The sequence below is a fragment of the Rhinocladiella mackenziei genome, assembly GCF_000835555.1.
Source record: "Rhinocladiella mackenziei CBS 650.93 unplaced genomic scaffold supercont1.8, whole genome shotgun sequence".
In the NCBI taxonomy this organism is placed as follows: Eukaryota; Fungi; Ascomycota; class Eurotiomycetes; order Chaetothyriales; family Herpotrichiellaceae; genus Rhinocladiella; species Rhinocladiella mackenziei.
In genome coordinates this window covers 982,345-994,948 of record NW_013550597.1, presented here as the reverse complement: position 1 = coordinate 994,948, position 12,604 = coordinate 982,345, and the positions used below count along the sequence as shown (strand labels likewise).

Here is a 12,604-nt window from a genome sequence, read left to right as displayed (position 1 = left end):
CTGCAACCGGTTGTACTACTCTCGAAGGCATTGGTGCTGTGGAAAAAAAAAAAAAAAAAGAAAAAAAGCCTCAACTGCTGGCACGCCTTTCAAATTTCTCCTCTTCGCCACCTTTCCCCCTTTCAATCATGTCTCGATCTGGTACCACCCTCTATGTCACTGGCTTCGGTCATGGCACTCGTGCCCGTGACCTAGCCTACGAATTCGAACACTACGGCCGTCTGGTCAGATGCGACATTCCTGCGCCTCGAACTGCATCAAGCCGATTGTATGGTCATGATTTTGAGTCTTCTGCCTACCCAGCTAACAACCAAATAGGTTTGCATTCGTCGAATACGAAAGCCGTCGAGACGCAGATGATGCCTACCATGAGATGCACAACAAGCGAATTGGTCGAGATGATCTCTTGAAGATTGAGGTATGATACACTCTTTGCAAAACCAAACAAGACAAAAATTATCCAGTTCAAATTTTGCTCACTTTCGTCTTAGTGGGCTCGAACTCCTCCATCTGCTACCTGGAGATACGAAGCTGGCCGTGGTCGTGATCGTCGTGATCGAACCCCACCACGCCGCAGCGCCCGTTCTCCATCTCCTCGACGCCGTGATTATTCGCCACGAAAGGATGATCGACGAGAACGGGACCGTGATCGAGAACGTGACCGCGACCGGGACTACGATGACCGCCGCCGATCCCGCAGCCCGGCTGATAGAGACCGTGACCGCGACATGAAGGATGATCGAGACCGCCGCGACGATGACCGTGCCGCCGGTGCCAACGGTGACGACCGCAAAGGTACGATGGATGTCGACGCGGACGAGTCTTGGAATTAACGCTGACGCCCCGAATCAGCTCTGGACTCCCCTCCTCCGGCTCATGACGAGCTCGACACCGCTGAGTAAGGGAACACGGTCCACTGCTCCCAACTTATGGACGAGTGTTGGCGCTGGATGGGAGTTTGTTGCGAGTGCTAAAAGTTGACATCACTCAAGGGACAAGACGTGCTAGGTTTCCTTTTTATTTTTTATTTTTTATTTTTTTTTTTTAAAAAAAATCATTGACGGTGTTGCTATGGTGCTTTCATAGCAGAGCATGAACTGAAAGCTTCAGGCAAACAATGACGGTGGTTCAGTTAACTTGACGGTGCGGTTAGACCGACTTCGAGCGAACGGTACAGAATCGATTCTGTACAAACGGATTCTCGATTCAACCATTGATTCGATAGCACAATCGATCGAAAACCTCGATGCGAAACAATCGGACGATAATCTAGACAGCACGTGCCGCGCCGCCCTCCTTTCTCCCGTCCCCGTCGATACGCCTTGACCTTCAGCCTCGTTTTTCGTCTTTCAGGTCGTCCCCCTTTCTCGCAGACCTCCCGAACTTTACTGTCCAACCCCTTACACCACTTACGCCCGATTCGTCCTCCCATACGCATCTTTAACCGAACTTAGCATTACGACACCGCATCCGCCGTTTCTCCCTCATCCGTGCATTTACAATTCCCCTCCGATCGTTGTTTTCTTCTCACCTCTCTGCCGTCCTCCAAATTTGAATCTACTGCTTCGTTATACCGCCGCATCCAACTGAGCTGATGTCTGGCCTCATGATGATTGAGCAGTACAGTAGTTGTACATCTGTTGCAGATTTGAGGTAAGTTTTGCAGTTCAAAATCGTCCTTGCGGACAGACCTTTATTGTTAAATATATATGATTAATCACTTGGTTTTGAAATCAACCTCCATGTTCTTTCTGTCCATGCATCTCCGAGAAAACATGATGATCCCAGTCTTAATGTTGAATGCCATCCCACCCCATGAACGTCACGCCTTCCATGCAATCTATTCAAGAGTTCTCCAATACGTTCCGAGAAAATCATGTAACCCCTTCTCACGCAATTATTTGCCAAATTATTCCAAGATGCTTGGAAAGCCATTGCCCAAACTCGACGGATTAATGCCATCTATGTTCACTCAACATCCACGTGAGCAAGTCCACTTTGGTGACGACTGCCACCGGCTTCAACGCGCCTCCTTTCCCGCTCGCTGAACTCTCACTCAAATCCCGCTCGGTGACAATGGCGGCACTCTGCCACTCAAAGAATTTATTCAAGGCGCTGAGGGGCGTATCCATGGTGATTTCGACAAATTTTCTCTTATTCTGCGACTGATTCTCGTGGCCCTTGGTTTTGCCGATCATTTCACTAGAAGACAGGTCACCAAAATCTCGCGGATCGACTGTCACTTCGCTGATTTTGCTAAAGTCAAACATAACGTCCGAAACAGGAGATTTACCAGTGGCACGACCATGGCTGATTCGTGAGAGCAAATTACCAAGAGTCACCAGGCCGACAAGGCGTCGACCCTTGGGGGCCAGGACGGGAAGTTGATCGAAACCTCTCTCGCGCATCATCTCAATGGCGGAGGCACACGTGGAGTCAGATGTGACAGTTTGGACTGGTTTGAGGCGTAATGAGCGGACTCGTGCACCATGAAATGGGTCGTTTGGCTTGATACTCTCTCTTCTTGTAAGTTGAGGAGACAGTGATTCGGGAGGAGATCTTGGTGGGAGGAGGTCATTTGCTGCCAGCCAGTCGTCGTCGGCAAATTTGCTCAGGTACGAACGAATGCTGTCGGGGAGGATTGTCACGATAACGTCGTCCTTACCAAGGTTGAGGTCTCTGGCCGCAGAGACCATTGCTGAGATGGCGGAACCGCTACTCCCTCCTACCAATAAGCCCTCCTCTGCGATCAGTCGACGAGCATAGTGAAATGATTCAGCATCGTTCGTCTTGTACCATTTATCCACGACTTTCTGGTCCAGAACATCTGGGATGAAGTCATATCCGATGCCTTCAACTTTGTACGGTTGGTTGGCGAACTCGTCGTTCAGCGTTGATGGGAGGGCCAGGATCGATCCCTGAGGATCTGCTGCAATGATCTTGATATCCTTGTTGTGTTTGTGTAGGCCTCGCGCTAGTCCTGTAATTGTTCCTCCCGTTCCAGCTCCTGCAACGATGGCTGTGATGGTTCCATTCGTTTGTTCCCAAACCTCTTCGGCCGTCCCAAGTTCGTGTGCGAGTGGATTATCAGGGTTGACGTATTGGTCGAGGATATGCGCATTGGGTACCTCTTTTTCTAATCGTTTTGCAACACCGATGTGGGATTCTGGACTATCAAAAGCCGCTTGAGTGGGAGTTCGGATGATGGTGGCATTCAAAGCTTTTAACACCACGACTTTTTCAGCAGACATCTTTTCGGGCAGAGTGATGATGGTTCGGTACCCCTTAACTGCGGCTACCAAAGCAAGGCCTATGCCACTTCAACTTGTTCAGCATTCTCTGCGGATTGTATATCCATTCCGACACACTCACGTATTCCCGCTGGTTGGCTCAATCAACGTATCTCCAGGCTTTATGCGGCCTGATTTCTCCGCTTCTTCGATCATCCGCAGAGCAATACGGTCCTTGACGCTTCCGCCCGCATTGAAGAATTCACATTTTGCGTACACAGTCGCTTCGATGCCGAGGGATTGTGGGATCTTCTGGAGTTTGACGAGGGGTGTTTGGCCGACGAGTTCAGTGACGGAGGCATGAGTGCCGCGAGCATGGAGACGATCAGCAGTCGAGAGCATGGTGTCGGTCGCCGTTTCTGAGCTCCTTCAATACTTGAAGAAGTCAGGGAAGGAAGACTTGACTCTAATCCTACAGAACAATAGATGAAGACACTCTACAAATATCGATAACCGGCAATAACCGAACGCGCGGGGGTGGGACATCGTCCCGGCGTCAACGACAATTTTTCCATTTTCAGCCTTCCAGTTTTACGACATTCGGACAAGGCTTTTTCTCCCCCCGGTGATTTGTTCTGCTCACTCCCAAACCCGTCGTCTCCCGGATAGCACAATGGCATATCCTTGCTTCACCAATATCTACCGGAAGGCGAGTTATCCAGCCATTGACCCGTCACGACCCGAACTGTCGGTCAAAGACAAGACTGTGATCGTCACGGGGGCAGGAGAAGGAAGTATTGGAGCTTCTGTGGTGATGGCGTTTGCTAAGTCTGGAGCAAGCAAAATTGCCTTGATTGGAAGAACCGTGGACACCCTTCAAAAGACTAAAGACGCGGTTGACCAAGCATACCCCGAGACGACAGCTTTCGTGGTTGTTGCAGATATCTCCAAAACGGAGAGTATAGGGATTGCAGCTCATCATATTAGAGCAACCTTGGGCGCATGGGACATCTTTGCTCACTGCGCTGGCTTCTTACCGGAACTGACGACAATGACCGGGGCAGATGAGGACGATTGGTGGAAGGCATTCGAGGTCAATACCAAATTCTCCCATCACTTTGCAAAACATTTCTTGCCAAAATCTCGACCGAATGCCACTTACATTAGTACTAATGCCGCGACTTGCCACGTTCCAGCCGCACTAGCACCGAAGAATTCGGCCTATGCCGCTTCGAAAATTGCCATGGTAAAGCTCGACGAGTATCTGGCCGAAGAAAATCCGACCCTCCGAGTATTTACGGTCCATCCTGGCATCATTATGAGCAACATGAGCAAAAAGTTCTTGGGGAACGATAAAGAAGCTGCTGCCGGAGGTGTATATGACGACCCAGAACTCCCGGCAAACTTCATGGTCTGGCTAGCCAGTCCAGAGGCTGATTTTCTGAGATCGGGAAGATTTTTGTGGGCTAATTGGGATGTGCCAGAGTTGATCGCTCGAAAAGCAGAGATCGAGGCCAATCCAGCCCTTTTCAGGATCAACATTGGGGGATGGCCATTTCAATGAGAAGAAACGGGCGGCGGGAGGATCAGGCCGACGGATGTATAGGCAATACTCAACCTAGGGTTGGCAGTACTGGGTATTTCAGATGGAATCAGCCTCCTCTCCTAGAGAATCGCGTCCGACAACAATTTCTTGATGTTCGACAACCGAGGATGGTCAGCATGTTCTTATCGCCACGAATGAGGCAATCCACCAGAGAAACGTACTGAACCAGGGACTAACGTATTCGACCACTCCTCCAATACGACATAGCAATGGTCGTGAGGCTCCATAGACGAGGAGATTCCCCGACACAGTCGCAATCAGACTAGAACGGAATGCCTTCTGAATCCAAGGATCATGGGTGGCATTTTTACAAGAATCGACAAGGTTATCGGTTCAACTAGAGATCTTGGGTCTTTTGATGTTCGAATCTCAGAAGCGTCCAGAAAGGACATTGAATCACCATATGGTCACCTGTTGAGGGCTAAGCCATCAAAGTAGCTTTTCTCCAGTCAGCTCCCAGCCCTAAATCCAGTCACCCGTGTCTTGGATTCTTGTTTTCGGGGTTTACCTGAAGCTATGATCTCGTCTTGGCTGTTAGCTTTACCACAAAACACGAATCCGCCCCCTTTTTGTACGATATAATTGGAACAGTTTCAACGGCGTCACTTGGCAGCTCTCCGGCGATTTCCTTTGGTACGATCCGGGTTCAACTAGGCCAGTGCTTGGGCTTTTGCGAAGCCAGCAGAGCCTTGTCGAGGCTACTCGAAAATTTCTTTCGGCTCGTATTGAGCGTGGCTGGATCGTAACTCTAGCTGGTTCGGCTTTCACACAATACGATAATGCGTGGGATCTCTCACCGTGTCAAGCCCTCCCCATAACACAGCCACCTACATTGAAACTCACCCACACTGGTACCGGTCGCTCCTCCTCGTCGGTGGGATGAAAATTGTTTGAACGATTCATTTTGCTTTTTTGTCATCTCTTTTGGACATCCCCTACCTTCCAGCGCTCTGTGAAAAGGTCTGGCAACGATGAGGACCACATACTTGACCTTGGCAGCGTTCCTGCAACTCGCTCGAGCCCAAGATAGTACAACGACCACTACCGACATTTATGCTACTGACAGTGCGACGACAACCGCGACAACTTCACAGGCCATCACGCAAACCGTCGCTGTTGGTCGTGCCGGCCATACATTTGAACCTGATGTCCTTCAAGTCGGAGTTGGCAATTATGTCGGTATGTTTACGAGCGAACGTCATCAGTCTGTTCCTGACAGATTGTGAGCAGAGTTCGATTTCTACCCTACCAACCACTCGGTCATCCGAGCAGAATATGAGTACCCGTGTGTCCCTTATGAGTTGACAGGTGAGTGGAAGGACAACTCTCAGCGTCCGCCAACGTCAACGTACGTGAATCGAAGCTGACCAACGTCCTCGCAAAAGGTGTTGATAAAGTAGGATTTTTCTCTGGATTTCAACCGGTCGACGCTATCCTCGCCGACCCGCCTAAATGGACAGTCCGGATCAACGACACCAATCCCATTTTCTTCTATTGCGGCGCTCCCAACTCATGTATTGGATATCAGATGGTTGGAGTCATCAACCCCAATGCCAGCACCTCTCTCGAAGTCCAGAAACAGTATGCTGCAAACTCGACATTTATGCTACTCCCTGGTGAGGATTGGCCAGACGAGGCAGATCCCCTCCCCACCACTTCGTCGGCCTATCCAGGTCCTACGTCGACGGCCTCATCAACTGTTCCGCCGACAGGAACGGCCACTCCTGCAGCTACAGAAACCGCAGCACCGAGCGCATCAAGTCATACGACCCTATCAGCAGGAGCCATAGCAGGCATCGCCATTGGTAATCCAACCCCTCCTAGGCCATCCATCCCATCTTTGACAGATAAGCTGACCACCCCTACAGGAGGAGCCGCAGTCGTCATTGCCGCCGCCGCACTGCTCTTCTTCTGCGGACGCAAATCCCGACGCAACGAGAAGAGCACCCCTCCCGCCGGCCCAACCGTCGCAGCGGTACCGGCTCCACCTGCGTACGTGCCCCCCAACAACTACGGCTACGACTATCGGGGCAGCTTGCCGCCTCCCACGCAGAACAAGCACATGTCCGTCACCACCGCACCGCTCCCCATGACCGACGCCTTCGGCAACCCAACGCCTACCGGCTACATGCCGGGCCCATACCCGACGAACTACATGCCAGGCCAACCGGGCCATCCCGCACCAATGCAGCAAAATCCCCTGATGGGCGGCCAATCACCGTGGCCGCAATCACCGAGTAACGATATCTTCGGCGCGGCACCTCCAGCAATGCATCAATCGCCGCACGAGACGCAGCCGTTGGTCCAGGGCACAGAAGCAAACTCCATGCGTGCTAGCAGTCCGAGCTCCGTGAATGCAGCGCCGATCCCAGCCACTGGCGGCATCGAGGCCTTCCTCCAGCGTCAGGCCCGCATGAGTCCGGTGCTCGAGAATGAGTTGCATGGACAGCAGAGTTCACCGTAAGTTTTCTACGCACTCTCATCCTCACTGGTCTGGTCTTCTCGTGTTCTATTTTATCCCGGCCACCAACATACTTTCTTCCCCCCCGGTTAATTTAAATGCTTGTTCATCCATCAGTGATATGTGACATGTGACCTTATAAATAACATACTGACTTCCTAATGATCTAACAGATTAATTGCCAATCAGCAATCCTCGGGGCCATACGAGATGTCTGCGACAGGAACAATACATCGATCTTCGATGTCTTGATCTTCTCCATATGTATGCCATATCCACGATATGCACGAATTTACGACCGCTCAACTCACCTTCAGAACAACTCATTGGGTCCTTCCATATTAGTTGTTTGCTTGCAACATATTATGATATTCAGGTGTCTGTGCTATGTTGCATGCGATGCAGTGCTGGCATTTGATTGTATTATTCAGTTTATGTGGTCAGATATCTTATCGTCACGGTGTCTCTTGGAGAAAAAAGAGAGAAACAAACAGTGAAATAAATTATTCTGTATGTGGTATGGGATTTTCTCAAAGTCCTCCCCCCTTCTTCTCTCTCATTTCAGTTCTGAGTTGGTCTCATCGGTATGGCATGGTATTAATCGTAGCTGGAGTCCGGATCCTCTTTCGCCAGGCTAAGATTCCGCGGTTCCCTTCTTCCATGTTTGTCGATGTCAACATACGCATTGTCTTGTCCCTTCTCCCCCCCCTCTTGGTACTCACCTATTTCTTACCCCTTCTCCTATACCAAATTCTCACAATGATGCATCCATCTCAAGTCTATCTATCAGTTTAATTGATGTCTACTTACCACATGAGTTCGAATCGACCTGAAATTTCCCACCTGTCTTTCATACTCCTTTACCTCACACCACCCTCACTCCCCTCCTAGCAACGCCTTTCCTCCTTTCCTCCGTGTCATCTATTCCTTCCTTCTCTCTTTCCCTATTTTTCAATTTCTTTATGTCTTCTTCCTCAAATAATCTCCTCCCTTAAGCATACTCAACAGCCCATACACGCCCGCGAATGGCCAAATACTCCAAAACCCCTTCTCGATCCCCATTCTCATATCCCCGACAACCGCCCCCTGTTCGTCTATCTCAAACCTCGTTCTAACTTTTTCATACACGCTCGGCAATCCTTCGGCCCGATACTTCCTCCTCAACCCATCATACCAGTCCCGATCATAGATGGCCCAGAACTCAGCCTCCGTATAGAACGTCTGCGCGTACAACCATTTCATGCCCTCCAGCCTTTTCAGTTCAGCTTCGATCCTTCGGTTGACGCTGATCTGTAACATGCCTTTCGGCGTAGGGCCCCAGACGCCAATGTTCAGCAAGCTATCTTCGTCCCTGGCCGCTGGGGGGGCCAGGTGCGGATGCATACTCACGGTCTCGTGTAGTTTCAACGGGCACAGCCAGCGCGGGTAGATGTGCGGGAGGTACTCGTCGAGCCAAGACGAGAAGGCGGGTATGTTGCGGTTGGGGACTGCCACGTCTTGGATGATGAAGCGATTGATGAGGCCCGAGCGGTGCAGGGCGTGGTACATGGTGCGCGCGTGCATCCAGTGGTCAACGAGCCAGCGGGTGAGCCTGTTAAAGGGCGTCAAGAACCAGGAATAGGCGAATTTGCCTGTCCAGAACGCGCCGCGGTCGTAGCGGAAGAGGTAGTCGGTCAGTGGGATGAGGTCTTGAGGAGCAGTTGAGATCAAAGCCTGGATTTGGCGTGCATCTTCACCATTGCTAGTTCGTTTCGAAGAAGAAGGCGTGAGATTCACCATCTTCTCCGCATGTAAATAAAACCACGGGTCCCAAGGCTTCGTGAAGGTCACGACATTCAGTTCCCGATTCTTTTCGTGTTGCTCACTAAACTTCCCCGCCATTACCACACCCTTATCCCTCGCAAACATAATGCCATCAAGAAAATCCATCTCCTCCCCTTCGCCCACTTGTTTCATGACCGCCTGAGCCTCCTCGATGCTCTGGACACCGATATATGCGAGCTCCACGAAACTCTTCGCCGGAATCAACCGGACTTCAAACAACGTCGTCACGCCCAGTGTGCCGAACGTGCCTGCCGTACCACGAAAGAGGTCTTCGCGCTCATTCTCCGAGGCGATCACGATCTTGCCGTCCGCCAAGATGACTTCGATCCAGTTGACCGTGCGATCGAAGAAGCCGTAGCGGAAACTGCTGCTTTCACCTGCGGTACCCGCGTAGCCGCCACCAACGGTAATGCCGGGAAACTCGGGAATGACGGGCGGTACGAGACCGTACGGCAGCGTTGCGGCAACGAGGACGTCCATCGGCACATTGGGCTCGACGAGACATGTTCGCTCCGCCGGCGAGACGGAGAGGACGTTGTCGAGCGCCGAGATGTCGATGGTGCCGGTCTTGGTGCGCTCGCTGGGCCGTGTCGAGTTGGTGTTGCCGTGGAAGATGCGGAAGGGGGTCTTCTGTGTGTGGAAGTGGGCGATTTGTTGCGAGACACTGGACACTAAGGCCGTGTGACGGCGGAGGGCCAAGCTTTTGTCTTTTTCCGTGGTAGCCATGGATGATAATTGTGCTTAGTTTGAGGAAACCAGGTCGGGCGAGATAGGGTTTCAATGATGAAGCCAGTCTCTCCTCCTTCAAGCGGTTCTTGTCGTTGTCGGCCGTGAGTGCATGTTCTTGTTCGTTCTAGCTGACCACTTTTCTTTCGATGACAGGTCGGGAAGACGGCGTGTCAGGTACCGGTGGCACGACACTGCTGTCGATATGGGGGGGTGGTGTTAGGGAGATAGTCCGGTCGAGGTGTGAGCCTTGGGAGCTTTTGGTGGAGGCGGGTATGTATCCTCGTTTACTTGGGTATGAAGCGATTTGATTGGTTACACGCTCTCGGATGGATATTACATACTATTGACATGGGATCGTGCACGGCTTGACCTGGGATATCTTTTGGGATCCGAAGGCTACCAGGTTGCTGAGATCAGAACGGTGTCTATTAGAGGAAAATTGAAAACTTTTCATTGTAATTTGGATGTCGACATTGCTACGCGTCCTTCATCCAACGTCAGTCCATGACTCCTTGTCCCCAGAGCCACTGGGCTAGAACCTCCATTCAGGTCGTATCATACATCATCATACAGGTGCAGAAGCTAATCATACCATTTCCCTTTCTTATCCAGCACTCAACTCCTTAACGATATCTTCATACCACAAAGATCCATTCGGTTGTACCCACTCGACGTAGTGGAACCGACGAAGAATCGGTCGCACGTTCGTCCATCTTTGCCAACCATATTTCACCGCATGCGCAGCCAGATGCCGCTGGAACCATCTGCCAGCTAAATGTCGGTCGGCCTTGGTGCCTCGTCGTTCGTAAAAGGCACCCACAAACAATATATATAAATGACCCTCGGCGTACCGCTCAAGCTCTTCCTCGGTGCACGAGGCATACACCTGGTCCATCACCACCTTCATATGCTCAATGATGGGACCAGAGGCATCGCGGAAGTCGACGCCGTTGACGACGGCATGATGGCCCACGCGCCTGATGTAGTACAGTGTCGCGAGGGCGAGGCCGGCTTGTGTTAATCGCACTCCGGACGTCTCGGGACGCGGCTCATATCGATCATCTCTCAGATCTGGAATCAGAGACAGACACATCCTCATCGACCAGTCGCTCTTGGTCACAAACCAGGCGAACGACAGACGTCTCATGTCCGGGGGTCCCCATTCTTCTTCTGACACTTTATTCTCCGAGTACTCGGCGAGATGTCGCCCGATGTTGTAGATCTCGCGCAGTTCCGTAATCTCGACGTTCGGGTGCAGGTCACTGTACACTTCGGGTCTGATATGTGGCAGGAGAGGCTCGGCCATGGCCCAAAGACCTGCACAGACCTTTGCAAACGCAGCAGGGTGGATAAACGTCCGACGCATGAGTCGAGCACAGACGTCCACATCGTCTACCCCGGCCTGGATCAGCATTAGAATATCTGCCGAGCCATCGACAAGCCCTTTCATCAATGACAGATTGAGCATCTGGCCATGAGTGGTGATGGATGCCTCGTCTCGTGAAAAGATGGCGGCGCGGAAAAGCCAGTAGATGTGGTTGATCAGCGCTGTGCCCATGACAAGATCCTGGTCCATCTGGTCTTGCAATTTGCGCCGCAAGAGCATGGAACTCTTGGTCATCATGGTGAGGCCGAGACGCGTGGCTTTGCGCTTGGAAGACTCCGGCATCAGCATGGCCATGTTGTTGAGATAGCCGCCAATGCAAGCCAGTGCCAGACCTTCGTCGTTGAGACTGGATAACGCGTAGTGCCAGCCTGCCTGTGCGGTTTGCGCCGGGAGCCAGGAACTGCTTTCCCAAGAGGTCACGCGCACGTCTCCGTACATGCGACGGAAGAAGGAATTGAAGTAGAGTCCGGGATAGACCCCATCGTGCATGAATTGCAAGACTTGGCTGACTTGCGGCGTGACGGAGATAGCAAGCGCGCCGAAGGGGTCTGAATTTCCCTTGAGAGGAGATGGAAGCGGCGGAACGGCCGAGACCTTCTTTGCTGGTGCCGTTGTTGCTTTCTTTGTAGAAGGCTGCGTTGAAGTTTTCTTTGCCGTCGAAGGTGATCCTTTCTTTGATGTGGACTTGATTGTGGAGGATTCGTCGAACACGAGTATATTCCCGCCACGGCGGGGTTTGGCTACCACCATACCTTTCCGTGTGGAGGGAGCAGCATCGCCAGCTGAACCCTCAGAACTGGGGCTGGTTGAGCCTGGCGGCTGTCTTGTTTTTCTTTCGTGGGCGACTCGAGCCGCATGGGCTTTTCGCTCGGATATGTCGAGTTCATGGTCGCGGACGTTTTGATCCGACGAGGGTGCTTCATCGACGAACTTGATTAGGGCTGGTGGTGCTGAACTGGCCATGATGTTGGATGCCGGGGAGTCTCTCTAGATACCAATGTATCTCCTAGGGTATTTCTCGTTGATTGAGGTTAAACAAGCATCTACGGTTCAAGCCAAAGATAACAAAAGGGCATCAATGGAGACCATCAGGTCACAACATAAGCTGCGATAGTGAACTAGGGGGCTTCTTTGGCTGCTGAGCAATGTTGACCAAAACTGTCAGCCCTGGCGTGGCCACGCTACGGTGGCAGCTGCGTGGCAGCAGTACTTTGTAAAAATATGCCTGCGGCTAGTACTACTGCTGTTGCTACCGTTTCAATGCGCCTAGCCCTTTACAACACTCCTGCGTGCCGTCGAGCCTTTTAGCGAACCGGTGACTAAGTCCACTGCAGCGATCCGCCACCTTGGGGAAAAACACCACACGA

General features: G+C 51.7%; 6 protein-coding genes across 6 annotated transcripts; 3 read left to right on the top strand and 3 right to left on the bottom strand.

Moving 5' to 3' along the window:
* Positions 1–128: 128 nt before the first annotated feature.
* On the top strand, positions 129–902 carry Z518_09969 (uncharacterized protein; the record flags this gene model as incomplete). The annotated part of the gene is made up of 4 exons (XM_013412586.1): positions 129–268; positions 319–418; positions 492–795; positions 853–902. 4 exons carry the CDS (start codon positions 129–131, stop codon positions 900–902), a joined length of 594 nt encoding a protein of 197 aa, XP_013268040.1.
* Positions 903–1,952: 1,050 nt separating this feature from the next.
* On the bottom strand, positions 1,953–3,632 carry Z518_09968 (cystathionine beta-synthase; the record flags this gene model as incomplete). The annotated part of the gene is made up of 2 exons (XM_013412585.1): positions 1,953–3,318; positions 3,373–3,632. The coding sequence occupies 2 exons, from the start codon at positions 3,630–3,632 to the stop codon at positions 1,953–1,955; spliced, it is 1,626 nt and encodes a 541-aa protein (XP_013268039.1).
* A 271-nt stretch (positions 3,633–3,903) lies between these two features.
* Positions 3,904–4,794, top strand: Z518_09967 (uncharacterized protein; the record flags this gene model as incomplete). Its single annotated transcript, XM_013412584.1, has 1 exon — positions 3,904–4,794. One exon carries the CDS (start codon positions 3,904–3,906, stop codon positions 4,792–4,794), a length of 891 nt encoding a protein of 296 aa, XP_013268038.1.
* Positions 4,795–5,807: 1,013 nt separating this feature from the next.
* On the top strand, positions 5,808–7,300 carry Z518_09966 (uncharacterized protein; the record flags this gene model as incomplete). The annotated part of the gene is made up of 3 exons (XM_013412583.1): positions 5,808–6,015; positions 6,064–6,144; positions 6,222–7,300. 3 exons carry the CDS (start codon positions 5,808–5,810, stop codon positions 7,298–7,300), a joined length of 1,368 nt encoding a protein of 455 aa, XP_013268037.1.
* Positions 7,301–8,257: 957 nt separating this feature from the next.
* Positions 8,258–9,847, bottom strand: Z518_09965 (uncharacterized protein; the record flags this gene model as incomplete). Its single annotated transcript, XM_013412582.1, has 1 exon — positions 8,258–9,847. The coding sequence occupies one exon, from the start codon at positions 9,845–9,847 to the stop codon at positions 8,258–8,260; it is 1,590 nt and encodes a 529-aa protein (XP_013268036.1).
* A 607-nt stretch (positions 9,848–10,454) lies between these two features.
* Z518_09964 (uncharacterized protein) lies at positions 10,455–12,200 on the bottom strand (the record flags this gene model as incomplete). Its single annotated transcript, XM_013412581.1, has 1 exon — positions 10,455–12,200. One exon carries the CDS (start codon positions 12,198–12,200, stop codon positions 10,455–10,457), a length of 1,746 nt encoding a protein of 581 aa, XP_013268035.1.
* Between the last annotated feature and the right edge of the window lie 404 nt (positions 12,201–12,604).